Raw genomic sequence first — 27,385 nt, 5'->3', positions numbered from 1 at the left:
CGGAGGAGCTGCTCTCGTTGGGGAAACGCAGGTTTTTGAGTGAAAATCTGGAGGCATACCGAGAAAGGAAGGAGAGCTTCTGGGGAGGTGGGCAAAGACCCTGTGCAAGCCTGGGGTAGCACCGGAGCATCCCCGGTGTCCTGCCGGGGGGGCCGCGGGCCCTTTCCATTTTAGGGCAGCGCCCTTTCCTCCGGAGGGGCCAAGGGCTCAGCACAAAAACCTACACCTTGGAGGCAGACTCACTTTTCTCCAGAAGTTGTTTAGGGTGCAGAGGGGTCCCTCGAGGCACCCAGAGGTTCGGGGGAAGGTAGAGAGGGCTCCTGTCCTGGGCTAGGCGGCAGCCTTGGGCAGCCGCCTGACTTCTGGTCGCCTTTCATCGCCCACAACGGCTTAATGTTTGTTTAAGCGAACGTTTGCGAAGAGGTAGAAGAGAGGTAAATCCTCCCCGCGAGGAGCAGGTTATCTCAGAGACCTTCAGTCCCCTCCTTGTGTCCCCGCGGAGGTCCCCAGCGGGGTCACTCTCACTTCGTAGCAGCAACGCAAGGAGAAGCCGTGACTCTGCTCAGCGCTGGGATTGGGGGGGTGCGGGCAGGGGGAGAAGAGGGGCAACTCGCAAAATACCCTTTCAGGGGAGCTGCATTTCACCCTGGGAACTCGCTCTTTCCAAGAGGGAAAGTCCTCCCTGACGGGACACATGCCTCATGTGAGTGAAGGGCCACCCCATGTCCGGGCTGCAGGTTGATCAATACTTGAAGGACAGTTTAACACCCGTCTCAGCCTGGAGCGGGTGTGCTGCTCAGGATCCGGCCCCCCACGCCGGGGCCAGGGACACCCCCTGCACGAAACCCCTGAGCCATCGAGGCGAAGGATGCATTTCCAGCTGACCTAAGGAAAAAAACAAACCAAACCAACAAATCAAAACTCAAACCAACATAACACTGATTTGATACTCCGTCCTGCATACGTTCCTGCTGTGTATGCTTTATTGAGAGCAGGTGGGGTTAAATGCCAAAGTGTCTCTGACCCAGAAAAGAAAACCCTTTGAAATAACAAGCTACTGTGTGGGAAAGCTGGTGATTTAAAAAGAATATTTTAAGTGCAGGTTCGTAGGAGGTAACTGAGAACATCTTTCTGAACTAGCTACATTTGCCAAGGAGTTCTCACAACAGAGCTGATGGTTCTAATAATGCCTCTATTGTAATTTATCCTCATGTTGTAAACTGAATCATCATTATTCTAAAGTCTTTCCCCATCTAATGAAATTATCCTGAATGTCTTCTATGTAAAATATTAAATGGTTGCCTGTGCAAGAGTCTTTCTCTGTGTGTGTGTGTATGTGTGTCGGGGAGGGTGAGGGTACTTCTAATGAAAAATTCTCAAATATAAATCCTTTTTACCTGAACTTGTCAATCAAGAACAACAGGACTGATATGTTCAGATACATGCTACTGAGCAGCTGAATTTTTATTTCATGTGTATACGCATTATTTCTGGATAAACATTTTTTGTGGATACTTCCTACTGGTTTGACATGGGGTCACATCCAGAGTTACCACTCCTCCAATCTGTCTCCCTCGTTGCAGAACATAGCCTAAAAGACCACCATTATTGAGAAAAATATCAGACAACTGTCACATTATCTAACTTAGTGACATCATAACAAAGGCTTCCATTAGAAGTGACATAACATAAGCTGGAAGGGGTTTTCAATTCCACTTACACTTCTCTTCCCCATTTCTTCCTTGAAATGTCTCACATTCTCTGCATGTTTTGTGGAAGCTTGATTAAAGTCAGGAAATCGGGTTTTGTACCACTCATTCATTTCCTGAGGGGATATTAAACAGAAGAAGGCACACAGGAATGCTTATTGTCAGATCTGTGAGAAGATACATTCTGTGTTCAGTTATTAGATGAATATATAAACATGTAAAAAACCTGAGAGTATTAGTAGAGACTATTTTTTGTGTGCAACTAAGGGAAAGGGCTAAAGGAAATGTTGCGTTTGGAATTGTGGAGGAGGACCCATGAACAAAAAACTGAACGTGCATCATCCTTCCATCATTTTAAATGCTATTTATAACACGTGGATTGGAAGAAGCATTTATTTTGGAAAAAAATAGAATCTATCCAACTATCATGCGTATATTTATATCTAGCGAGGGACTACTAAGTATATTCAATATGTTTGTGACAGGTTTTATTAGGGGGGTAGAGGGGGAAGAGATCAGCGAGAGCTGACAGATAATTTCATCTCACAAATATGACAAAGTATAATTTTACCTGCAGGTTCTTGGCTGCGATTTTTTCATCCTATATCTGGATGTCCCTCAGAGCAGCAGCCAGGTCCAAGGCTGAGCGGGAGACATCGGCACACACAGCAGCACTGCACATCTGTTTCATGAAATCTTCGTTTGCCTGTTTTGACAGAAACACACAGAGAGGACATGGTAAATAAAGCAATCCTCTGCACAGCCCTGGAAAAGAAAGGCTGCAAAGCATTGTCAAGGGGAAAATGCTCTGCCCTGTCTGCCCCCTGCTATGCCCCTGCCCAGGGAAGCACCTCCCAGCTGGGCCTCTGGGGAGATGGAGCTGCAGCAGCATCCACGTCCTCCAAGAAACACGGGGAAAGGTATGTGGCGTCAATCTCTCCTGCGCTATGTAATGTGGCCCCACAGCTTCATACCAGCCATGGGACTCCTGGCCTGGCAATGGGCATTCCCAGCACGCTCCAGTTGAGAGGAGTCCTTGCCCCTTTGTGCGGGGGATGCTGCAGGGCTGGAATGGACCCTGTGAAGCAGTGGGAGCCCCCGTGGGTGCCACACTGCAGGGAGGCTCTCCAGCATGGCAGGGTGTCCCTTTGTAGGGCACCGGGAGGGCTTATTCCTCCACAGCTCTGGCACTGGCGTGGCGTGTTGCTGTGTTGTGAAATGGGGTCACGCAATATGAGGCCTGTCCTGCCAAAAAAAAGACAGTCTGGCAAGACCTTCTGGTGCCAGGCACTCCCGTTCCAGCAGTGTTAGACAGCCCCAGCAGTGCCAGGTGCAGGGCAATGCCAGGTGCAGGGCAAGTAGAGCTGTCTCCTGTGCCCACTGTGCAGTGGAGCAATGGTATTTATCACAGCTATGGTAAGTCTCTTGCCCAGTCCCTGCGAATTATTTCCTGCCACACTGCAGTGTGCAGAAACACAAATCACCAACACAGGTAACAAAACACAGGTACCAAAGCAGAGCAAGAAAAAGGCAAGGGGGGAGGTTGAGCAGGATGGTGAAACAAAGAGATGCCTGCTTGATGTGATAAGCAGCATCACGAGGTCTGCTGCTATTTTAGTTGCTCTAGTAGGTTCAGTGAGGCAATGACAAGCTTCTCTGTTGTACAACAGCTTCTCTCTCTGCTGGCTCCTGGCTGCTCTGCTAAGCTGGGTGTGATGCAGTTGTGGGTGATTGTGATCCGAAGATGTACCGGCAGTCCAGTTCCCCTCTTTGTAGCTGTGACATCGAAATAGTGGAATAAGGACTTTCTCCTTTGAGTTTTCACATGCTCAGCAAGTTCTGAAAGGTCTGGATGGCTTTTTAGAGAAAGGCATCAAGTCAGAGACCTTCCACAGAAGTCCCATGGAACTCAACTTGTAGCCTCCACCATATCTCCTTACACTGAGACAGGAGAAGTAAAGGAAACATAGCCAGGGTATGCAAATTCTTTCTTCCCTACCTCACCCCTTGCCCTCATATTCCTACTTATAAACAAGGTCTCAAACCTAAACTATCTCTGACATGCCAAGAAAGGTGTCTCATTTTGCCAGCAAAGCCATTTAGAAATACCACTGTCTCCTTATCCTGTGCATCTTCCTTCTCTGCTTTGTAGTTCCTCATGCATCTCCAGCATTAGCTACACCACCATCAACAGATCGCTGCAGAGTGCTGTGGGACTGGGTCTGAAATGCCTTTCAGGGGTATTGGGTCAGTCTAAGGACAACCATTGGGTGGTTTTCACTGCTCCTGCCATGCAGAAGTTATTGGTTTACTGCTTCCAGTTTCAGGGCAAAGCCCAAACTAAGCACCCCTTGTATGCTGCAGAGCAAGGATAGACATTCACAGACCACCTCTGTCATGACAAAATCGAGATAGCATTCAGGTTCCTCTACGCAAACGTGTATATGTATATACACCTCCATACCTCTAGGATCATCATTGCCTAACATAATACCAAATATATTATTATATATATATCCCAAAAGATACCCAGAGCTGCATTAATTATATTCTCAATGATTTGCTCATTGAATATGTAGAAAGTTCCTATGTCAACTTTTGCTAAATAGAGCCCTTTACTTGCTTATTGGCGACGATGGTGTCGGCTGCCTTGCAGGATATTTACTTCTGGCTCTGCAGACAGCCTGTCAGTTCAGGCCAATGAAGCTGATGGAGATGTTTGAAGTGGTGGACAGGGAGGGAGAGAGTTTGCCCATTGTGAGGACAACCTCTAGGGAGCAAGCAGGCTGCTTTTCACACTGTATGCTGTGTGCAGACAGACAAGGCATATTTAAATTTCAGAACGAATAGCTTTTGTGAGACCATGCAAACGATAGTCCTCATGTGCTCACGGGTCTCGCCAACCATTAGCACCAAGCACAACCTTCCCAGCAGGATAAACCAGGAGTTACTTCATCTTGCCAAGGATTGGCCTTGTGGGAGTGCTTCTTGCTGCCACGGTGATGGCTAACAGAAACTCTACCGACTTTTGTGGGTACAGGGATGGGTCTGAACTCCAGCCTGGGTTCAGGGTGGAATGGGGAGGCCGTGAAGGCTGCAGCTTTCCCACAGCTGTTGCCAGCTGCTGTCTGTCTGTTTTGTGTCCAGGCAGCCTTCCCATTCCTGCCCACACTGAGCCCTGAAAACGGCTGGTATCCAGATAGACTTCTGCAGGCTTTTAAAATACATCCTTTTTTACTGATCTCACTGCAAAACTCAGGCGTACTTTCCCTAGAGACAGTGCTGCTAGAAGAGATGGAGGCACCATCCCTCCCTCCCTGCTCACCCTGACGGGAGCGCTGAATTTCCCCGGCAGTGCAGGAATGGGGACCTACCTCTCCTGCCTTGATGCACCTTTCCCAGCAGGACATGGATGAATGCATCTCAGGTCCCACTCAGAAGTTGAGAGCTGTGAGCATTTTGTCTGCCAGCACAGGAAGGAGCATACAAGGAAAGCTGCAAAGGATTAAGGCCCAGGTTTTTCCTGTTAAAACAATTACCCCGAGGCATTTCTCCAATGAGAAAAATTCTAGCATGAAGCAAGCTGAGCTCTGAAACTTTGGGAATGGGTAAGGTATAGGGAAGTTCAGGTGAGCTGGAGACAGTGCAAGACAAGTAAGTGGTCTTATTGGGACCACTGGTCTGTGGTCCAAATTGGGACCTTTCTGGGAGCAGACTGGCACCGAATTTAGACAGCAAGTGGTTTTACACTGAAAGAGGGCAGGTTGAGACTGGAAATAAGGAAAAGTTTTTTTTTATGATGAGGGTGGTGAGGCACTGGAACAGGCTGCCCAGAGAAGCTGTGGATGCCCCATCCCTGGAAGCGTCCAAGGCCAGGTTGGATGGGGCTCTGAGCAACCTGGTCTAGTGAAAGACATCTCTGCCCACGGCAGGGGGGTTGGACTGCGTGGTGTTTGAAGGCCCCTTCCAGCCCAGACCGGCCGTGTCCCCGCGAGTCGGGCGAGCACCGCCCGGGCACGCCTCGCGAAGACACCGGGATCCCCAGCGGCTCCATCGCCCCGCGGCAAGTTCCGCGCTTGCTGCCCGCACACGGTGCCTCAGACCCGGCCGCCGCCGCGGATGGCCGGGCAAAGGGCTGCGAGGACGCGGCAGCACGGCCGCACCACGGCGCCGCCGGGGGCGGGCGGAACCCGTGCGCGGGGGAACGCGTTCGCAGGGCCGCGTGTTGCCGGCCGGCGCTGGCGGCGGCGGGCGCGGCGGGCGCCTGCTTCCTGCTGCCGGCGCGGGGGCGGCGGCGCTGGCGCGGCGGGGACGGGGCATCGCGGGCCCGGGCGCCTCCTCCCCTCTCCTCCTCTCTCCTCCCCATGGCCGGGAACTTCTGGCAGAGCTCGCACTAGTGGGTGCCGCGGGGCGGGGGGGCTGCGGGGCCGCCGTCGCGCTTCGTCCATTCATTGCCCGGGCGGGCCGGGGCGCTGTGGGGAGGCCCGGCGGGGGCGAGGGGAGCGCCGCGGCGCTGGGGCCTGCGCACCGCGGAGCCCCGGCGGGAGCCGGGCTGGAGTGCGAGAGCGGCCGGAGCCGCCTCGGCTGCCGCCGCCGGCCTCGCTCCGCCGGGGCTGCCGGGGTGCGGGGCGCCCCGGGGGAGCGGCCTCGGCCCGAGCCATCGAGTGCAGGCGGTTGCAGTCCCCGGGGTGGGGTCTGTTTATCCCCAGCCCTCAGCGTTTAAATGGGTCCCCATAATGTGCTAAATATAACGTAAGCCTCGCCAGCATCTGCTTGAGAGGTGCCTGTGGCTCGGGTAAAGGTCACCGGCCCTCTCGCTCTGACCCTGTAGCCTGTACAGGAGTCACTCGGTATAATGTTGACAAAGAGTTGCTGAAAATATTTTCCCTTCTTTCAGTTTACAATGGATTTTGGATAAACAAGATCTACTGAAGGAGCGCCAGAAAGACTTGAAGTTTCTGACTGAAGAAGAATATTGGAAACTACAGATATTTTTTACTAATGGTAAAACTATTTTATTTTTATTTCTGCCATAAAATCTGTATGTGTTTAAATGCCAGTTTGAATTGCTTAGAGAACATGATGTTTTCATTGTGATATTACATATACTTTCACAACCTATTTTAACAAAGAAGTGGAATATCAATAACATTTTTCATTTGTTAGTTGTGTTAACACAATTGTAGGAGAATTTACGGGCAAATTAGCTGCATATATAATGTTTTAAGCTGCAATGGGACACAACATAGTACATTTTCTTATTTTCAAGAGGTTCTTACCGAAAACATAAGGGAGGAGAAGCAAGCAGAAGCTGCTAAGCTAGCATGTTAAAGGCTCAATGTCAAGCATTAATACTCAAACTGGGCTTTTGATGGGCTTTTGGGCTGTGGTAAGTATTTTAGCAGATTTGTGCAGTCCTACTGAATAGAGAAACTTGTAAGCTTGTTATTTATGTTCAGTTACATTCTTTGAAACTTGCACTACAGCCTGTGTCTTGCCTTGTGACTGATTTCCCCAGCACTGGGTGGCTCTTAAATTGTCTAGAAGTTTCTGAGAGCTGTTGGCAGGCAGCCTGTTCTCCCAAAGAGTTTGGGGCTTGTCTGTGAAGTTATCTGAGACTTACTTGATCCTGCAAAGCATTTAACCATGTGAATGGCCTCACTGGAGCATATCAGATTACACAGGCACTTAAACTCTTTTCTGTACAATTGTTCAGCATTTTTAAAAAATCTCCCTGAGCAAAGAATATTGCTAAGCAGTAATTTGTTTGCAGGCAGCTCTTTCAATATTTTTCACAGCAGTCCTTTAAAGCACAGAATGCCAATTTTTTCAGCTATCTGGCTGGATTTGAGACAGAGAAGTGACTTTTCCAAAGCCACTGGAAGATCTTATGTCAGTGCTGGAATGATGTCTGTGAAAGACACTTATCCCAGCTTCTCTCTTAGCCTGGCTGTTTTTATAATACTTGTGTGTGCTGCAAATCTGACTGCTGTGGATACATTTGCGTTATTGCTTATACAGCACCAGAAAATCAAGCTAGCAATGATTTACCTATTCAGTCAATTCCTGGAATTCTTTGAGATTAAAACTAAGTGTCATAGCTTTGTAATTGCAAAAAGACAAAATGGGGTACTGATATTTCTAAAACTGTATTTCTGTGGTATTTTTCATGAGTATTAATTTGAATTATGAACTATGCTTTTAAAAATGTTTCACTTCAGTGTTTTTCTTGAGTAAACAAAGGTTTACAAAGTAGACAAGGTGATGTCAGTTTGGTTCTCAGGCTCCTTTTCCTCCACGCTCCTTGCCTCCCCCGAAGGCAGAGACTGTGACCTGCGGCAGCTGGAGAAGAGCTCTACCAGTGTCTCCCTTGTGTGCCTACGATCACAGCCTGCCCTGGAGAAAATGGTGGTGCTGGGCTTTCACCCCTCCTGTAGCAGAGAGGGGAGGACAGTCAGGGGTTGCTCTGTGCTGGTGGGAGGTCAGGCAGAGCTTGCCATGGTCAAGCCTTTGATCTGTGTTGTATCATCACCTGCCTCTGAATAGGGGCCCTGCTTTGGGTTTATAGAGCCTCCCCCTCTTCTCTCACACCTCCTCCATTACCGGGGTGGCCATATGAGTGTTGGTCACGGCTTGTCGCCTTCAGCACGTGCCTGCCCAGGAGATGGTTGTTCCCTAGAGCAACCAAAAAATTGCCTGGAAAGAGGCAGTTTCCTGCTGCCTCCTCAGTGGAAATTATCAACTTGATTGTATGGCCACGTGCAACTACTCAGAATGTTCATACTGTAGAGAAGGAAAACTGTCATCTTCTTAAATAGTTCAAAAAAGGGAATCGATGTTGATTTATCTCTTTGGATCACCAAGTCTTAAGAGTTTTTGGTTGAAAAGCATGTTAATTGATTTCCCTTTCTGGTTTAGGGCAGAAGCTGTAACGTTTGTGTTACAAGCTACTCAAGATATTCAGATTTAAAACAATTTTTATTTAATGAAAACCACTGAAACCACTTATTTTGTAAACATAAGGGAATAAATAATCCAACAGTTTATTTGAAAATAAAAAAAAATTAATTTCAAGTATTGGAATTTTTCCCAGCATATACAAGCTTCCATTTCATTAAGTCTCTCTAGGCTCTTGTCCATTTTTTTTCCCTAAACCACACTTGATTTTTCTCTGACAGCAGATGGCCTAACCGTTCCTTAAAATCCCATGGGAGTGAGAAACATATTTGGAGAATTCTGTTCAGCTTGATATTTGAATTTTTCTGATGCCCTAGTAGGAGGACAGCTTTGTAGCCCCATGGTCAAATCGAAGGGAAAAATCCTTTCAAATCTCTCAAGATATGCTAATAAATATTTTAATATTTGTCCAGACATTGCATACTGGGCTTAACCTCCTTTCTGGCAGCATTGCTTGCCCTACGGTCACTGGCAAGTTAGTCCCAATTTGGCATTCTTCTGTTTAGTAAAAGAATGATATGACGCGGACAGGGTTTTAATGTTGGTTTAGGTAATCATAGTGGGTGACAAATTAGTTACCTTTTCCTGTAAAAGAAAAAATAAGTTGCCCATCATCAGTGCTGTTCAGGGTGTTTTTTTCCTTTTCTCCTACATTCAGCCCTTGTCTAGCCAACAGCACCCTTGATACTTGCTTGTTTTCAAATGCTGTGATGGTCATTAAAAGTGAGAGCAAGGTCTACCCTGACTGTTCCTAAGGGGTAAGAGCATGGGGAAAAAATCTGGACTTGTGTACATCAGTAGACATTAATAATTTAGCAATGACTGATAACGGAATTGTTTGCTTTTCCCATCAGTGGTCATTGTCCTGATCTTGCTGTACATATTTTAAATAGATACTTAAGTGTATTTTAAATTTTTGGTTTGGACATTTCTGGTGAAGGAGGGGAAAAAAGAAGAAGGAGTCTTAACACAGCCGAGCCTTGCTCAGGATAATGTCCGCAAAGAAGTATAGGAAAAATAACAAGTAACAACCTTATGTTTCACTGTGCCATTCTCTATATCCAACCCCTGCTCTTAATCCCAGCTTGATACATCTAATTTGCTTGGCACCTTTCCTTTGCCTGGGAGGCCAAACAAGAGCTACCTGCACAGATGACACCAGGGTTGTTTCTTGGCCAACTGGCAGAGGACCACCGTGATGGAGCAGCTGACTGCATCCTCTGGTCTCCCACCCCCTCTCCCTAGACTAAATATGTCATTTTTTTAACACCTGCTGCCTCTGCCAAATTTAATGACCATGTTTGTGTTGGCAGCTTCAGTTGTTTGAAAAAAAAACCCCATACGTTTTGCATGGCACTGAAAAGCCATGGACTTATATTTTAAGTGATTGAATTTGTTTTGCTCTGAAATGGAACACCCAAGCTTTACCCTTTTGAGATTTGTGTTGTCATCTTCTTAAAGGTCATACCTTGTACACAATGAAGTCAAGTTACATTTCCCTTTTTGAAGGCGTGCACAAGCTTCAGGATGCAGTGCTGCTTCTTCATCTGCAGGTCTGTAGGTTTACGGTGACATGTTGTCTCACCAGAGCCACATTTCTGAACTGAGGGAGAAGACTGTGCTGCTGCTCTTTAGAATCCCCAGCGCTAGTCATGTTTTGAGATCCTGTACTATTTGGTGTCAAATTGTTGTAAAACTCAACTCAAGCTTTTGTTCATTTTTTTTAAGTTATCCAGGCTTTAGGTGAACATCTTAAATTAAGACAACAAGTTATTGCCACTGCTACAGTCTACTTCAAGAGATTCTATGCCAGGTAGGACTGTTTACTATGATGGTACAAGAATAAAACATTTGCTAGGCACATTTTGGTAGCCCTTTTAAATGCAGTTCTGTATTAAAAACAGTGCCACTTTTGTTTTCTGGATGGTGTAAAGCTTTTATGCTAATAAAGTTAACTTAAGCTTTGCTTTTTCAAAAGGAGGTGTGGTGCTCTTAATAGATTAATCGTTCTACGTGTATGAAACAACATATTATAATTTTGTTATAACATTTCAGATATTCCCTAAAAAGTATAGATCCAGTATTAATGGCTCCTACGTGTGTGTTTTTGGCATCCAAAGTAGAGGTATGAAGTATTACAATTTTTTAATGTAAAATTATGTGATGTATGAGAGAGAGAAAACATTTAGGACTTTTAAATTTTTTGTCATTCTTCATGCTTTGGGGGTTGAAACCTTCTCTTTTTTGTATAGATTTCTATAGCATTTAAGAAAAGGAGACAGAGAAGGCCTTCAAACATGTTATTTAGTATTTGATCTTTTACAATTTTGTCTGAATTACTAACCCTGAAGGGCCTCTGAAAATTGGGGAGAGTGTTTTAAATGGCTGTTTCACTGTGATACAGTGTTTACGTGTTTACATACCCTATATCTTAAACACTGTCTCCTTTCTGGTGTGTTTTTCCTTATTTATGTTTACTCAAACTTTAAAACATAATTTGAAATTTTTTCCTAATTATCCTTTTCCCTTTCACATAGTGAGGGATCCTCAGAGTTTACCACACTTCATTACTTGAATTGAAAGTATATTGTAGCTCATACACTGTCTTTGAGAAATTACCATAAGGTCTGACCCATTAGGGATAGTGGTGGGAACCGGCTTTGTGCCTCCACCATTAAAAGTCCACTTTGAATGTGGCCGAGAGTTGGCATCAGCTGGGTGCTGCTCTTAGTCCTCTGTAATGCAGGAGGTTTTTCAGCTGTTTGAGAACAAGGAATTTTCCAGGAGGAACTCAAATACCTAGTGGATGGTTGAAGCAGTCCTATTAAACCAGTGTCTGCCACTTAAGACTGTTGTCAGTGCAAATACCATGACGCATTTCACTGTTTGGAAGAGATGAAGGAAAGGAGAAAAGCTCAGAGTATTGGAGACAGTATTTTTTTTATCAGCCTATTAATTAAGTCTTTAAGAAAGTACAGACATAGAGTGTATATATACAGATTTACCATATATTTTGCAACAAATACTAGAAGTCCATGCAGCCTTCCTTAAGCTAAATCTTCTGCACCTTTAGAAGGCAGCTATAGCAGCAGTGATTCAGTTATGCACTTCTCTGAAAGAACACTACATACAGAAAATTTTCAGCTTGCTCACTATGTCAGCAGAGGAGCTAAGGCTTCATGGAAACAATAAAAAAAGGTGGTTAGTGACAGGTTTCTAAAGGCAATTTTCTCTCCAAGTGGGTTAAGGAAAACCAGCAGACCTTGAAGCTCTCTTGTCTGTTTTATATGTAGAGTGTTAGCCAGCTGAGCTTTTGTGGCTTTAGTACCTTTTGTAAATGTTTACTATACCTCACAACTCAAACAATAAAGTAACTAATCAATGAAAAAACTCTTTACGTAAGAGTTTACACTGTTCACCTTAAGAAAATTAAAAAAAAAAAAGGGGTGGGGAAAAAAATACTGCTTAAAGAAGCCCAGCTTAGTAAGAAGGTGTTATTTTAATTTGATAACAGTGTGAGTATACGGTATTTCAGGTGGTTCACCTCATTTATCATTCTTTTTCTTCAGGAATTTGGTGTCGTTTCAAATACAAGGTTGATTTCTGCTGCTACTTCTGTATGTAAGTATCAGTGATTTTCATTATAGTGTAGTTACGTATCTCTATAGGGAGATCAGACTTTTTTTGTTTGTTTGTTTGCTTGTTTTTATAAGGTAGCTTTCTATCAAGTCATGGGGGTGCTTGCTTGTTGACTGCTAGGAGCCAGTTAAAGCCATTTAGAATAAATACCTTCCGTTTCCAAATGTGAAACAGAGGGGTCCTTTCTGTATTAGTTTTGGTTTTGGAACTTATGCCAAGCATAAATAAAAGTAATAACATTAAACTATTGAGGTTTATAAATAGTCTTGAGTAGTAAATTGAATTCTGGACTACTCAAAGATAGAACTTGAAATTGAGAGTTTTATTTGTCTGTTTTATAAAAGGTATGGCTCCATGGAAGTACCCATGTTCAGAATTTTGGTAGGCTGTATACCTTCTAATTTTTTAAAATCCTTCCCCCTCATCATAAAATTAGTCTGTGCACATGATATTTATTCCTAAAAATACATTTTATAACCTATATATTGTTCACAGATAAGTTCAATAAAATGGCACTGTAGTTACTTAATTATCTCTCCCACTTGCCTAATATCTCCCAGTTTTTGTAACTTACATCTCATCTGTCAAAGTCTGAAAGTGGTGGCTTCCTCAGCTGAATGCTATAATTTGACCCAGAAGGTCCAGCTGCTCTCAGTAGGCAATTCCTGGCTGTGCTTCTTGAAATGTAGGTCACTGCTTTCAAAATCCATTTTAGCTGTTGAGGGGACAGGTGACTGGCTGCATCTGTAGCCTCCACATGCAGTGAGGATATCAGTCCGTGGGGCTGGCCGTATGACAGTTCCACCACCAGGAAGACAAATGCATCTTCAGTGCCAGCGTGACCAAGACCAGTAGTGGACTGAGCAGTGAGAGTTGCTATTTTTACATCATTAGCATCTCAAAGCACAGATCTATGTGGCAGTTTTGATGCATCAGTGAGAAGGTTCAATGGATTTTGGTAAATATGCAGTAGCTGATTTTACTTGGGCTTCTAGTCCTAGGCTGTGCTGTTCCTGAAAATCTCAGGTCTCAGAATCTCACAGATTTCCCCCCACAGTTCTTCTTCAGACCTAGAAACCTTGCTTGCCCTGATAAGTACTCTACATTTCATGGAAGTGGAGACTGAAAGCAACAGGTTTTCTCCCAGTGTTTGTCTTTTATTCTACCTGGTCTTCCTTTACCAGAGCTGCTTCAGTAGCACACAGCAATTTTTTTTGAGGTCTTCATACAAAAGGTGAAAAAAGATGAGACGAGACAAAGGAAAAAAAAGCTAACAAAAGGGGTGACTAGTGTAGTGGTGGGTTGAAAAGGTCTGTTTGCTTTCAGTTAGGTAGAGACAGAGACGTAGTAACACGTGATTCCTTTGAAAGAAAGATAATCTCAGGTTGGTTTCTGGCAACCTCTTCAAAAGCTTATTGCTCTCTTTCCACAGCTCACTAAAAGGACAACTCCATATGGTTGTCTCTGCAGCTTGCTTTGTGGGAAAAATGTTTTATTTCCCTATCTTTTCCCTCAAAGTGGTTTATTTTTTTACAATGTCTCTGCAGTTTCCATGCTTCTTGAGAAACCTTTTTTATTCATTCTTCTGTTTCTTGAAATCAATAAAATTTCCAACCAATAGCCTAGTCTTATTGTCCTACAGCAAATTTTCTAGCAAAGTCCACCATAGGTCTAAATGTTGAAGTCTTTAGGCTGGAGGATTGACACTATCTTTTCATCAAAGTGAATGGCATACTGATTTTCTGGAAGTAGTTTCAATTCATCATATACTATCTGTCATTAATGTAAGGAATATTGCCCACTTTCAGGATGTTAAATATTACCTGTTTTCCTTGAAGAGCAGGGACTTAAAATAGATTTAAAAATGTTTCAGTTCTACAAATCTCAAATCCACATCCTCAAGTGTACTTAAGTTCTCCTTTGCTCAGCATTCTAATGTGAGATTACTCTGGTTTTGCACCTTAACGTAATTCTGAACAGTGCACTATTGGTACCTGTTCTTGTAAAACACATGAGGATAATTAGGTATCTAAATCAGGGATCATCATAAGCTAGAAAACTGAGGATATATTTGAACATTCTCTTGGAGGCAAGTGTCTTGGATCATATATGCCTAAGCAGATGCTTAGGTGTCTGTCTCAAGGAGAGAAACATCCTTGAATGTCTGATAATCCAGTGCCCAGGACATTGATCTATGGTGTGGTGAATTGACTTATTGCTTTGAATTTGAGCCTGTTTTTTGCGTATCCAAAATCTACATTGTGGATGTATGAGAACTCTTGGCTGAGCTCCCTCACCTTGCCCTTGCTTTTCTAATACTTCATTAGATGGTTTGAAATCTTGCAAGTAGAAGGATCAAGCCTATGTAAAAAATCCCACATAAAAATTCCATTTAGTGTTGGAACTGAGATCCTGTAGATATCACCAAATTTGGAGTGACGTTGGTCAGTAGATAGCTCTGTGAATGATAACTTGTGGAAAGTTAGGTGCCCATGAGGTAGGTGTTGGTTAACCAGAAGATTTAGTAGTGCACAAAGTAGCAGGCAGGTGGCTGAGCACCTGTGCAAATCTGGGTTTCAGGTGTATTTCTCTTTCCCTTTCTGGATCTTAAATCTTATAACTTTTCTCTTTCAAATACAAACCTTTTGTATTGTAAGCACTTGTGCTGCTGAATGAAGAGCTGTATACAGATGAATTAATAGAAAAGGAAATAAGTAAAAGGATTAATTACATAATTTTTTAACATACTGATTTCTCTTTAGTGAAAACTAGGTTTTCGTATGCCTTTCCGAAGGAGTTTCCTTATAGGATGAACCATGTAAGTGTGCTGTTTGAAATACAACTTAAGCAAATAAATTAAAAGGCAAATAATTGTTAGCAGGAAATCCTGTATTTTAAATTCCAAGGAAGAAATATTTTCATACTCATATGCCAGGTTGATAATAATTAGTTTTGGGTAGGTTATTGGGAAAATTATTTCTAAAAATATTTTATCTTCTGTAACCTCATTTCCTTAAATTGTTGACAGGAATACTATAAAGAGAAGTGACATGACTGGGTGGCTGAAATAGTAATTTTTATATAGTATGATGATAAAAGAGATTTAGCTTCTGTTGAATGTTCCTGTTGACAAATACATTGCCCCAGGGAAGGTAAATAGCCCTTGCACCTGGGATGCTTCCAAGCTTGCACACAGGAGCAGTTGGCTTACAGAAAGCAGTTTTATTTTTGCCTGTAAAATGTAATGGGTTTTGAAAAATAATTTTTATTTATTATTTAAAATTTAGATTTACTAGTGGTTTTCAAGGCATTCTCAGTCACAATGCTGATAAATTTTGTAGTTTTTCTTGAAACCAGTTTTAACCTGTGCTGTAGTATTTTGGAAGTTAAACAGCTGTAATTATTTTTAGATCGACTGTGACAAATCCTATTTTTTTGTTGGTTTGCTTTTCACTCAATCTAGAAAGCGAAATAGATATTTTATATTCTGATATATTAAGATCTTGGAATAAAACTGCACTGCTGTTTTACAGATAAAGGCAAATGGAAATACCTTTTGGAGTACTGCTTTCCTGTAGCCAAAGCAGTCCAGTCTTTTCCTTGATATCACTAATAAGTCACTATCTCTGGAAAAAGAGAGCTGATTTAATTGCTACAGTTGGACAGAATATTTCATAAGAAATTGAAATCTGAAAAGACTTTAAAAGGCCATTTGACATGTTAGTGGCCTGATGAAAAGGCTCTCATTCTACAGTTATAGTGGTGGTAAAGCAATGCCTAATAATAGTTTGATTTTTGGCTAGTGGCATAGTTTCAGATGAAATGTATTTAGGACTGTTGGAAATATGTGGTGAGAATTCCTGTGCATTAATGATGTTAAACTGGATACCAGTTAATTCTTTGTGCTGTCTGAAACGTGCTGCTCTTTAACCGTGATTTTACTTCTTTGCAGATACTAGAATGTGAATTCTATCTCTTAGAATTAATGGTAGGTGGGATTTTTGGTAATTTGCCTTTTTTTTTTTTTTTCCCAGTTGCTTCAGTTTATTTTTTACTGATGAAGAATATTTTGAATTTTGTGCTATGAAATCTGCATTGTGCTGTCTTCCCCCCTCCCCCCCAATTTTAGAATGATGTCCCTGCAGGTCTAATATTTACGTTTTCAGCAGAGTGCCATTATTACTGTGCTGTCATCCAGGCTGAGCCAAGGCATTCTCGCCCCTCGCACTCAAGCTGGACTTCTGAACAGAAAGAGGGCAGAGTGCTGGAGTGGTGGGGACAGGAGTGTGTGTGGCTCTGTGTCCTAGTGGTTAGAGCCCTGTTGGGAAGGGTAAAGCAGAAGTTCTGTTTCCAGAACTGATTCTGTTTTTAAAAGAAATGTAACTATATCTAAGTCCTGATGCAGAGGCTAGGATATCAGTATCCTTTTTTTCCCCAGGTGAATGGCCAGTCAAGAGCATGAAGCATTGTATTCTTTCTATGCTCTCTTCTGGCCTGGAAGAACCTGGAGCTGTATATATACTTTACAGCTCCAGCAGAAGGTGTGGGTAGTATCCCCCTCAGGCAAGTCTCTAACTTGATAATTAGAGTAATCTTCTAGGAAGTGAGATGTGGGTTTGAATCCTGTGAGGAAGAAGCTGAATTTAGGGCCTCCCATTTTCTGAGCTGGTCCTGTAATTCTTGAGCTTTTGGGTGAAAGGAGCACAACGTGACCTTTTCTTCCAGGCACCCTCAAAGAAAGGAGCTTTACCCGCTTTTCGTAAGGATTGCTGTCCCATTGCTGTGTTTTCTAGGGCAGCTGAAAGGATGCAGCCCAGGGTGCTTAGGTGAAATGGTGCCTAATTCCTGCGTATCGGTTGGACTGGGATGGGTTAGGCACTGAGCTCCCTGTGCTGGAGTAGTTCTGCTCAGGTGTGGAGAAAAGGAGAGAGAAACCAGAGAGGAGTCTGGAGAGCTGGGCAGGAGCTGACTGAGAAAGGATATGTTTTGGAAACAGGACACAGAGGAGGTCAGATCAAAGTTTTTCTTTGTGCCTACAGTTATAACCCCTTTTTAGGTATCCTGTTTAGATATAGTCCTTGATAACCTCTGCTATATGTGACAGTAAGTCTTGAGTTTTGTATACAGGAGTTTTATCACAAGTAACTGTGTTTACAAGAAGTTACATTTTGGGGATTGTTTTTCCAATATGCTATGCAATATATTGTATGTATAATAACTGTGTCTCACTTCGGTGTTCAGCATATGTAACTTAATGCGGATTTTCCCTGTGGTATCCACACAGCTGCTTTCAGTGAAAGGGTTGTTCCTTCTTGTTTACACGAACCTGGGCCTAAAAAGAGGAGCAGTGGATTTTTATCTTTTCTTTCTTTCCAAACGAGTGTCAATTATTTTGGCATGCTTTCCATGTATGGTACTTAGTGACAGACTGTTTTCTGGCAGTGCTTTGTATTTCCAAGTGGGAATTATGGGTTTGTAAGCAAATGAGGTTTCAGTGTGCTGCAGATGGGGCTTTCGCTGTCTCTTAGGGGAAGGACATTGACAGACTGGCAACCATGCTATGTAATGGTATTCTAGGGAGAGCACTGCCCTCATTAGAGCAGGGTTAGGTGTCAGAATGCTACTTTAAAAAAAAAATTAGTAATTGACTTGTAAACCAAATGGTTTTAATATGACCTGACAATGCATTCTGCATTGTAATCTAACTTTTATCCCATTGACATTTTTCCTAGGACTGCTGTTTGATAGTATATCATCCTTATAGACCTTTGCTCCAGTATGTGCAAGATATGGGCCAAGAAGACATGCTGCTACCTCTTGCATGGTAATGGTGATGATTAACAGTAGTGCCTCCTTTCAGCAAGAAAGCAAGTGTTTAACAGTTGTGCTTTAAGGGTGATTAAGCAAAAGCAGGCTTAGCCGCATTTGAACACAAAGGGTGCCCTAGTTAACCTGTGCAGGTGTATGTCCCTGACTTAGCTGATTCTGTCTTTGACCTTGTAATGATTTTACTTTGCAGTGGTCGGATTTTTAGACTAGCTCTAATAGGACAGCTTTTGACACCACTGAATGGTGACTATGAGTAGAGGTAATCTGGAGGTAATCTGTCAGTGTCGGCTTTCTGTTGTGTCTTCTCACAGAAGGTAGAAGCAGTATATAGGGGATTTTAGCTGTGTTAGCGGAATTCCCATTCTTGGAACTTTCTCAAATACAGAAAGACAGTAAAAATACTACTTTTATGCTTGCTTTTACTTGTGAAACAGGGATGATTATTTTATGTTATACATCAACACACTTTGCAGAAATACATTTATGGTACTATAATAGTGCTTCAAATAAACTTCTGCTGTGACTACAAAGAAAAAAATTAAAGGCTTTAAGAGATTTTTACAAGGGAAGAGATCTCTTCCCTTGCTGTTTTGTGCTGCAGCCTCACTGCTTCTGTCATCTGGGAAACTCACAACATATTTATAAACTGACAGCAGTTTCTGAAGACATATAATCTAAAGGTGAATAGGATGATACTTACAAGTTCTTTTTTTGCACAGGAGGATAGTGAATGACACATATAGAACTGATCTTTGTCTGCTGTACCCTCCTTTCATGATAGCTCTAGGTAAGTAACACAAGTAATATCTCTTGTCATATTTAAATGGATATATTCTGTGTGCTGTCCCATCAACAAGCATTCTGTAGAGTGCCCCCATAATCTGCCTCAGTTTGTGTTTCTTACAGTAGTGACAGTGTAGCCTTGCAACTTAAGAAGTCTTGAAGAAAAACCAGATAATTAACCCCGCGTTTCCTCTGTTGAACTCTAGAGTGTTTATAAAAAATTAGAATGTTTCTAACTGTATCACGAGTGGATCTTTGGTCAGTATCCGTGTCACCTGGTCTTTGCAGCTTGCCTACACGTGGCCTGTGTTGTCCAGCAGAAGGATGCAAGGCAATGGTTTGCTGAGCTATCTGTCGATATGGAAAAGGTATTCTGTTTTTAATTCCTGCCACCTGTTAACAGACTGACTGGATATGGTAGCCATGGTTATAAAACTACTGTCTTACATGTCTGCAGTACTGATTTGAACTTCATTCAGTGATCATATGTTGGGCGCTGCTGGAATTAGGTAGATCTCTAGGGGAGGAAGGCAATGTCGGGTCATTTGCTTATCACCCTGCTCTGAAAGTCAAGAGAGAACCATTGCATAACAGCAAAGTGTTGCTGATGTTGCCATTTTTCAGATGGAAATACAAAACCAATACCCTTGTCATTTTTTTCCAGAAAAATAATGCCCAGTGTTTTTCTTCATTCAAGATTGCCAGCACAAGTTTGATGTTTAAATTCTAGTGCATGTGATTTTTCTGATTCGCCTTCAGCATCACGCTTACATACTGTTCTCATTTTCTCCCTATAAATGTATGTAGTATAGCAGAGTGTAAAACATTCTTCACACTTTCAGGATGACCAGGACTGTGTCTTCAGTGAATAGGGGGATGCCAAGATTGAGTTTCCCGCTATTGCAAATTTTATGTCAAATAATGCCCTTCATAAATTTATCAGGTGCAGGGTAGAGTTGTTCTCATACCAGTAATGTTCTTCATCTTCACTAGTTCCTTTTATTGTTTAGGTTGACTTCTTTAAACTTTTTTTACCTTCAGCAAGCAAACCAAACTAGTACTCGTACGCCTTATCCTACTGTTTCATTCTGCACATATTTTTCATTCTTTTTTGAAATGGAGTGTCTGCAATTAAATAGCATATTGTGGATGAGATGTACCATTGCCCTCTGTGCCGTTGATATTGCCCTTTATCCCACTGATGATATCCTGGCATTGTGCTTGTGTTCCAGGATTTATCTTCAAATTTAAGCATGGGGTGGATGCTATGCTGCATCAAGAGCTCTATGAATTATTCTGTCATGCATGTAAAAGCAGGGTGATGATAAATTGTCAGCAGAGGAGAACCACAGAATCACAGAATGTTAGGGATTGGAAGGGACTTCGAAAGATCATCTAGTCCAATCCCCCCACTGGAGCAGGCACACCTAGATGAGGTTACACAGGAAGGTGTCCAGGCAGGTTTTGAATGTCTCCAGAGAAGGAGACTCCACAACCTCCCTGGGCAGCCTGTTCCAGTGTTCTGTCACCCTCACTGTGAAGAAGTTTCTTCTCAAATTTAAGTGGAACCTCTTGTGTTCCAGCTTGAACCCATTACCCCTTGTCCTATCATTGGTTGTCACTGAGAAGAGCCTGGCTCCATCCTCATGACACTCACCCTGTACATATTTATAAACATTAATGGGGTCACCCCTCAGTCTCCTCCAAGCCAAAGAGCCCCAGCTCCCTCAGCCTTTCCTCATAAGGGGGATGCTCCACTGCCTGAATCATCCTTGTTGCCCTGCGCTGGACTCTCTCCAGCAGTTCCCTGTCCTCCTTGAACTGAGGGGCCCAGAACTGGACACTATTCCAGATGTGGTCCCATGTCGTGGTTTGATTGCGGGGTGACAATAAAACCATGGCAGGTGTATTGTTAACCTCTTCTCCCCCTGCTTTTCCATTCAGCCCCTCCCTCTTCCCCCTTCCCACTAAGGACAGGCGATTGGGAGGGAAAGAAGGACAGAGAGAAGAGAGTTGGAAAAAATTTAAAATGTTTTACTAATGCTACTAATAGAAATAGAGAAAATAATACAAAATATACAAAACCGATCTTGAAAGTCCCGGCAACTGCTCTGGCAGGTGTGGAGCCAGCACCCGAAGTCCCGGACTGGACTCTGCAGCCAAGCGGAGCTGGATTCAGTCTGTCACTAGGCCTCAGTTTGCAGGGACAACTTGCAAGGTCCTCTCCCAATGTCGGCCATAAGGAAAAGGGACAAGATCCTCATGATCCCCCCACTTTTATATGAAGTATGGCATGAATGGGATGGAATACTTTAGGTGGTCAAGTCACAGTTCACCTCCTGCCTGCACATCTCGCGGGATGCATCATTATCAATGACCTTGCATTCCATTGCTATGTCTACCAAAACATGTACCTAACTTTCAGGAAAACTGCAGTTAGTCAGAAGACTTTAGCTGACAGGGAAATTCACTAAAAGCGAAACTTGTTTTTAACAAAACCAGGACATCCCACCAGGGCAGAGTAGAGGTGGAGGAGAACCTCTCTCGACCTACTAAGCACCCCACTTCTAATCCACCCCAGGATGCCATTGGCCTTCTTGGCCGCAAGGGCACAGTGCTGGCTCATGGTCATCCTGCTGTCCACCAGGACCCCCAGGTCCCTTTCCCCTACACTGCTCTCTAACAGGTCGTTCCCCAACTTATACTGGAACCTGGGGTTGTTCCTGCCCAGGTGCAAGACTCTACACTTGCCCTTGTTGTATTTCATTAAATTTTTCCCCGCCCAACTCTCCAGCCTGTCCAGATCTTGCTGGATGGCAGCACAGCCCTCTGGTGTGTCAGCCACTCCCCCCAGCTTGGTGTCATCAGCAAACTTGCTGACAGTGCACTCTATTCCCTCATCCAAGTCATTGATGAATATATTGAATAGTGCTGGTCCCAGTACTGACCCTTGAGGCACTCCACTAGATACGGGCCTCCAACTAGTCTCTGCCCCATTGACCACAACTCTCTGGCTTCTTTCCTTCAGCCAGTTCACAGTCCACCTCACTACCCGATTGTCCAGTCCACACTTCCTCAGTTTAGCTGTGACCTCAGTTTAGCTGTGAGGATGCTGTGGGAGACTGTGTCAAATGCTTTCCTGAAATCAAGATAGACCACATCCACTGCTTTGCCATCATCTATCCACCTCATTATGTCTTCATAAAAGGCTATGAAGTTGGTCAAGCACGACTTCCCCTTGGTGAAGCCATGTTGACTGCCCCTGATGACCCTCTTATCCTTGATATGCCTTGAGATGGCACCAAGGATAAGTTGTTCCATCACCTTTGCAGGGAAAACCAACCTATATTTGACAGATAAGGTTACCATAAGCTTGATACTGAACATGTTTGAATGTTTACATGTCTTGGTTCTCATGCCAATGAGACAGTCTAAGCTTGGTTTGTTTTTTTTTTTCACATTAACACCATGGATCTCTGAGCCAGCTATGACTTTTGTTTCAAGGATATATATTGTTCTAGCACTTAGTCAAAGTCACTCAAACTTTATTAATTTAGAGAACCATAAAGCAAATTATGAACCAAACATTATCTACCTTCTATATAGAATATTGTACTTGAAATTTAATAGGAAATTCAGGTAGTTGAGGTGCAGTAGATAGAAAATGTCCAAGCTGGTAGAGAATGCTTATGCTTCCAGAAGTGAAATATGAAAGTTCAACAATACTTATATGTATGTAAGAATACAGTAAGAACATTTAAGAATATAAGAAGAAGTATTTACACACACCTTGGCTCTTTATTTCTTGGAAAGAAAGAATTCAGACCAATGTTTAGTGTTTGTTTTGTGGGTTTTTTTTCTCCTACACTGTGCCTCTGATGTGTATAGAACATTGATAATAATCAGTTACTGTATTGGTAATCCATGGTCATCCAGCTGCAGTCATGCTGCCAGGTGTCCCTATTTTCCCAGTAGCAGAGTTATAAACTGTGGCAGTAGTTGCAAGTAAATAAATAAAAAGCTATTTAGCTTGCAGGGGAGGAGAAGTGGTATATACAGTTGAATGAGAAGGAAAGTATTCTGTTCAGGCTTCCATTCACAATTAAGTCAAAAAGCTAATTGTAGAAATGGTTGATTGCCAGACCAGATAAAATGTGAGACAGCTCTGTGCTGCTTCATTTTAGTTTGGGGCATGTTTAATTAATTACACATGTAAACTGACCATGACAAAGATAAAATCCCTGTTGTGTCTGACCTTAGGATCTCTTTTTCTTTCTAATCAGATTTTAGAAATAATCAGGGTTATTCTGAAGCTGTATGAGCAGTGGAAGAACTTTGATGAGAGGAAAGAGATGGCTACTATTCTTAGTAAAATGCCTAAACCAAAACCACCTCCAAACAGGTATTGTACTTCCTTAACACACATTGCATATGGAAAAACTGGACGACTATCTTAGTAATGAGTAAATGTTTCATTTGAGGTATAGTGTATGTTTTTACAGTGCAGACCTTTCTGTTGCAAATGCCCAGTCTGATTTGGTGGGCAGCAGAACTTTCATTGTTTTATGGAGAGCGTTAACGTGATCAGAATGTGATCAATGCAGCTTAGCAAATGTAAGGAACCACGGTGTGAGGCTCCGTGGCTGGGCCAGATTCCTTGGAGCCCAGCCTGCTTGATGTCGTATTTAATTACTGTGATTAAATATCACTGTTGGGAATCTGCACATGCAAATTCCTGTGCACAGGCTTATGTAACGTGAACTTTGAAATGTTGACTTCAGAAGTAGATTCAGCAGGCAGCTGCATGGGGATATATTGAAATTATTATTCAAATAAATACACTGAAATTATTTATGCGTGCTGAGAATAACATTTGCATTTTTATGAAACTAATCAGAATATCTTAACGTACTTGTCTGTATGTCAAAGTATTTCCTTCAGAAGGTTTATACTACTTTCAGAATACTGTATTTTAGTAAAAAAAAAAAAAAGAAATGTGATGCTTCTTTTTGAAGATGTGTGTTTTGTTTTTTCCAAACAGTGAAGGAGAACAGGGTCCAAATGGTAGCCAGAACTCTAGTTATAGCCAATCTTAAGACATTCCAAAGAATTTCTTTATGGACCACTTTGACTCAAGACATCCTGGGATCTTTCCTGTGTTCATGAAATGGACAGGTTTTAGTAACATCTTTGACAAAGAACTTGAAGACTAAATAGCTTGTTTGTGTCAAGCATTTTGAAAGCTTTTTCTCTAAAACCGCATCATTTTCTCTGACGCTGGAGCAAATGTACTAAGATTTTTCAGTGTAAGGAATCAAGCTGCAAAAGATTAACACTATCCACTCAAAACAAATAGTTCATTATTGGTTTTGTTTGCTTTGAGAAAATTGTAACTTGCCATTGAAGTGAACTGTTTTTAAAAAGCAACAGTAACCTGAAGCCTAAGTGTAACTGTATTAATGACTTGTGTTGTCTTCATTTTGTTTGTAACTGAAGGAAGATGGTGCACTGAACGTTAAATCTATTCATTACCTTGAGTTTTATCGATGTTTTTAAAAATAAATATGGATTCTATAACAAGTAACACAGCAATTTTTCAGAAACAAAGCCTAGAAGAGCCTGGAAGGAATATTGTTACAGTTTAAATGAAAGCTGCAGGAAACAAATTCAGTTCCTTTTTTTGGATTAGAAAAATGCTGTTTTACTCAGTAGAAGTATTTGGTTGTTCTTGCCATGAAGCGTAGTAGCCCAGCTTAACAGAGAAGTGCAATATGTATAGTGATTCTGCAGTTTTCTTAAACATTTCAAGTGTTAGGAATTAAAAAAACCCACCATATTATGATTTTTTTTGCAAGGAAACGTACTTTATAGTACAATTGAGATATTTCATGATCAAGTACAAATCTGGATATGATTGCTGGTTTTTTATGGTGGATTTTTTTTGTACAAAAGAGATACACTTAGTCTGCCTTCACTGTTAGTGTGAATTTCTGTGGTTCATTAGAGAGTTTATTTAAGAGGATCAAGCTTTTGGTGGACTTCATGCTGGCTGACTTTAATTGTGATATTAGGAGTAACTCTTTAAAAATAACTGAAATGGGATTCCTTGGTTAACTATGTGCTGGAGAAAATGAGATTCCTTTAAACAGAAGGCCATATCCTGTGTTCCTTACTCAGGCAGATATCCCACTAAGTCAGGAATTGGCCTAATTCGGACTTCTTGATTTTTAGATAACTTTGTTTCTAATTAAGTTCTGTACAGCTTCAGTTTGAATGATAATGCTGAATTGCCCAAGTATAAAAATTGAATGATAAAGTGCAAGAATATAGTTGTGTGGGGTTTTTTTGTTGTTGTTTTGTTTGTTTGGTTATTTTTTTTTCCTTGAAGCAACACATTTCGCTTGTCTGAGATGTTGGGGGGAAGTTGAAACTCTTGCTCTATGATGTGTCTTGGTTCAAAAAACTGTCCCCTTAAAAAAAACCTGCTTTTGCAAATACCTGTCTTTGTAATTGGCTAGTCATTCAGTGAAATGTAACTGAAGTGTGTTTGTATGTAGCCTGTTAGGCTACTAGCATTTATTTCTGTTCAGGTTATTTTCATAAAACATGAGGTAAACAATTCCCAAACCACTTCGGTGAGATAGAAAATATATAAATTTTGGTCCTTGATACTTTTCTTGCCATTTGATCCATACCTTTTATAGACACTTAATTGATGAAGTGGAATTTGGCTATTTGCCTTTGTTTCTTGAAGGTAAAAGTGTGCTATTTGTAATGTGGACTTGGGGGAGTAGAAATAAATCAATGCAACTTGACCACTGCGTGGAGTTCTTAAACAGGAATTGTTCTTTAGGTAAACATCAGTCTTCTCACATATACCATGTAATCTGCTAAGAAAGCTAATGTTTTGAAATGAGGGATTTCATACTATTGATGAAGAATTCTGGCTGGAGTGATTAAAAGTTTTCTTGCTGCTCAAGAGCCTTTGCAGACTTCACACTTAAACTACTTATGTGACCTAAACCTTAGGGCTAAAATATCAGGCACTTCTTGATGGTAAATAGAAGTATCTTACAACATTTCTTTACTGGGGAGGTGAGGATAGATTTACCAGTTCTGAATCCAGTGTAAACAGTGAAAGGCCATAAAGTGCAATCAAGGGAACTGGATTCAGTGATGACAGTTATAAAAAGAAAGCTCTGCTACCAGCCAAACAGGAAAAAAATCACCTTTACTGTGCTTCATTTCAAAGGAGAGAAATGCATAATAATGAGGTATCTCATTGAAAGAGAGGTAGCTGAAAGTCTTCACAGATTATATGGTTAAAGGTGACAGTGGAGTGTCAATGCAAACACAGGCTACCTGTGCTAAAAAGACTTGAGGGAAAATGTAGAAGACAGCAAACTGAAGTGGATCAGAGAAGTTATTTAAGTCAAAAAGCATAATTTGAAAAGTTATATCTACATGAGGAAGAAACAGAGGAAGACACAGAAAGGCTCACCAACTTTGACAAGCTACAAATAGTTTGAGAAACACCTTGCAAAAAGCTACCAAGACTAATAAAAGCTAATGAAAATAAAAAAGAGGTATACAGTGGCTTTCCAGTTTAAAAAAAAACCAAAAGAAGTCCACAACTTTTCAGTTCAGAAAAGATTGCTAGCAGAGATCTAGAAAAGTAATGAATGGTGTGAAGGCTGATGAGGTGACACCTGTTCATTTCTAACAAAAAAAGCAGGAGCATCCGATGAAAACAATACATGGCAAGTTGAGAAGCAAAAAAGAAAAAGACTTCTCACAACACGTTGTTAAACCCAGTGCAGCCCGTGGTGACTGCAGGGAGTTTGTGCTGAAAACTTACAAATACCCAAATATACCAAGACATGCAAAGTCTGAAGGAAGAATCAAAGCACTCAGAGTTGTAAATGAGAATCTGGCGACTGTTATCAGTATGTGCTTATCGTGCTTTATGCTCTTCCTCAGATGTTTATTACCACAGTTGCTGCCAAACAAAATAATGAGCTCAACAGATCTTGGTGTGCCCCAATGAATTGTTTGTTGTTTGTTTTTTGTGTCTACGTAGTTTTAAATGTACCAAACAAACTTTAATGTAGCATTCATTACTCATTATTATGACAGCTATTGCTACAGGGTCTCTGTTAGCCAAGAGGAGAGAACAGAAACCCCTGTAATTTCTCACTGTCAGGGCAGCCCAGCTAACGCCACTGGCTGTGCCAACCACAGAAGTTCTCCTCTAGAAACAAATGACTGCAGAGAGACTGGGGGACTTAGTAGAAATAAAATCCTAGTAAGATTAGTTACTTTTTCTTCTCTGTTGTCTAAACCTGAGAGAGTACATATTTTTAGTTCCTCTTCTCACCATACAGGCTGCACTGTCAGAATGGAAGAGCTGCAGGACAAGTGAACGTTGCCTGCAATACTGATTAGAGCAGAACCAGAAATTTTCATTC

The 27,385-nt window shown here is 42.1% G+C and overlaps 1 protein-coding gene across 1 annotated transcript; it reads left to right on the top strand.

The window, feature by feature from the left end:
• Positions 1 to 5,998: 5,998 nt before the first annotated feature.
• On the top strand, positions 5,999 to 25,718 carry CCNC (cyclin C). Its single transcript, XM_065632543.1, has 12 exons — positions 5,999 to 6,105; positions 6,607 to 6,713; positions 10,395 to 10,479; positions 10,722 to 10,791; positions 12,236 to 12,287; positions 15,068 to 15,123; positions 16,258 to 16,293; positions 18,038 to 18,129; positions 18,854 to 18,921; positions 19,206 to 19,285; positions 23,201 to 23,319; positions 23,959 to 25,718. The coding sequence occupies exons 1-12, from the start codon at positions 6,074 to 6,076 to the stop codon at positions 24,011 to 24,013; spliced, it is 852 nt and encodes a 283-aa protein (XP_065488615.1). The 5' UTR covers positions 5,999 to 6,073; the 3' UTR covers positions 24,014 to 25,718.
• The last annotated feature ends 1,667 nt before the right edge of the window (positions 25,719 to 27,385 follow it).

Source organism: Caloenas nicobarica, chromosome 3 (assembly GCF_036013445.1).
Source record: "Caloenas nicobarica isolate bCalNic1 chromosome 3, bCalNic1.hap1, whole genome shotgun sequence".
Lineage (NCBI taxonomy): Eukaryota > Metazoa > Chordata > Aves > Columbiformes > Columbidae > Caloenas > Caloenas nicobarica.
This window is presented reverse-complemented; position numbering and strand designations above follow the sequence as displayed.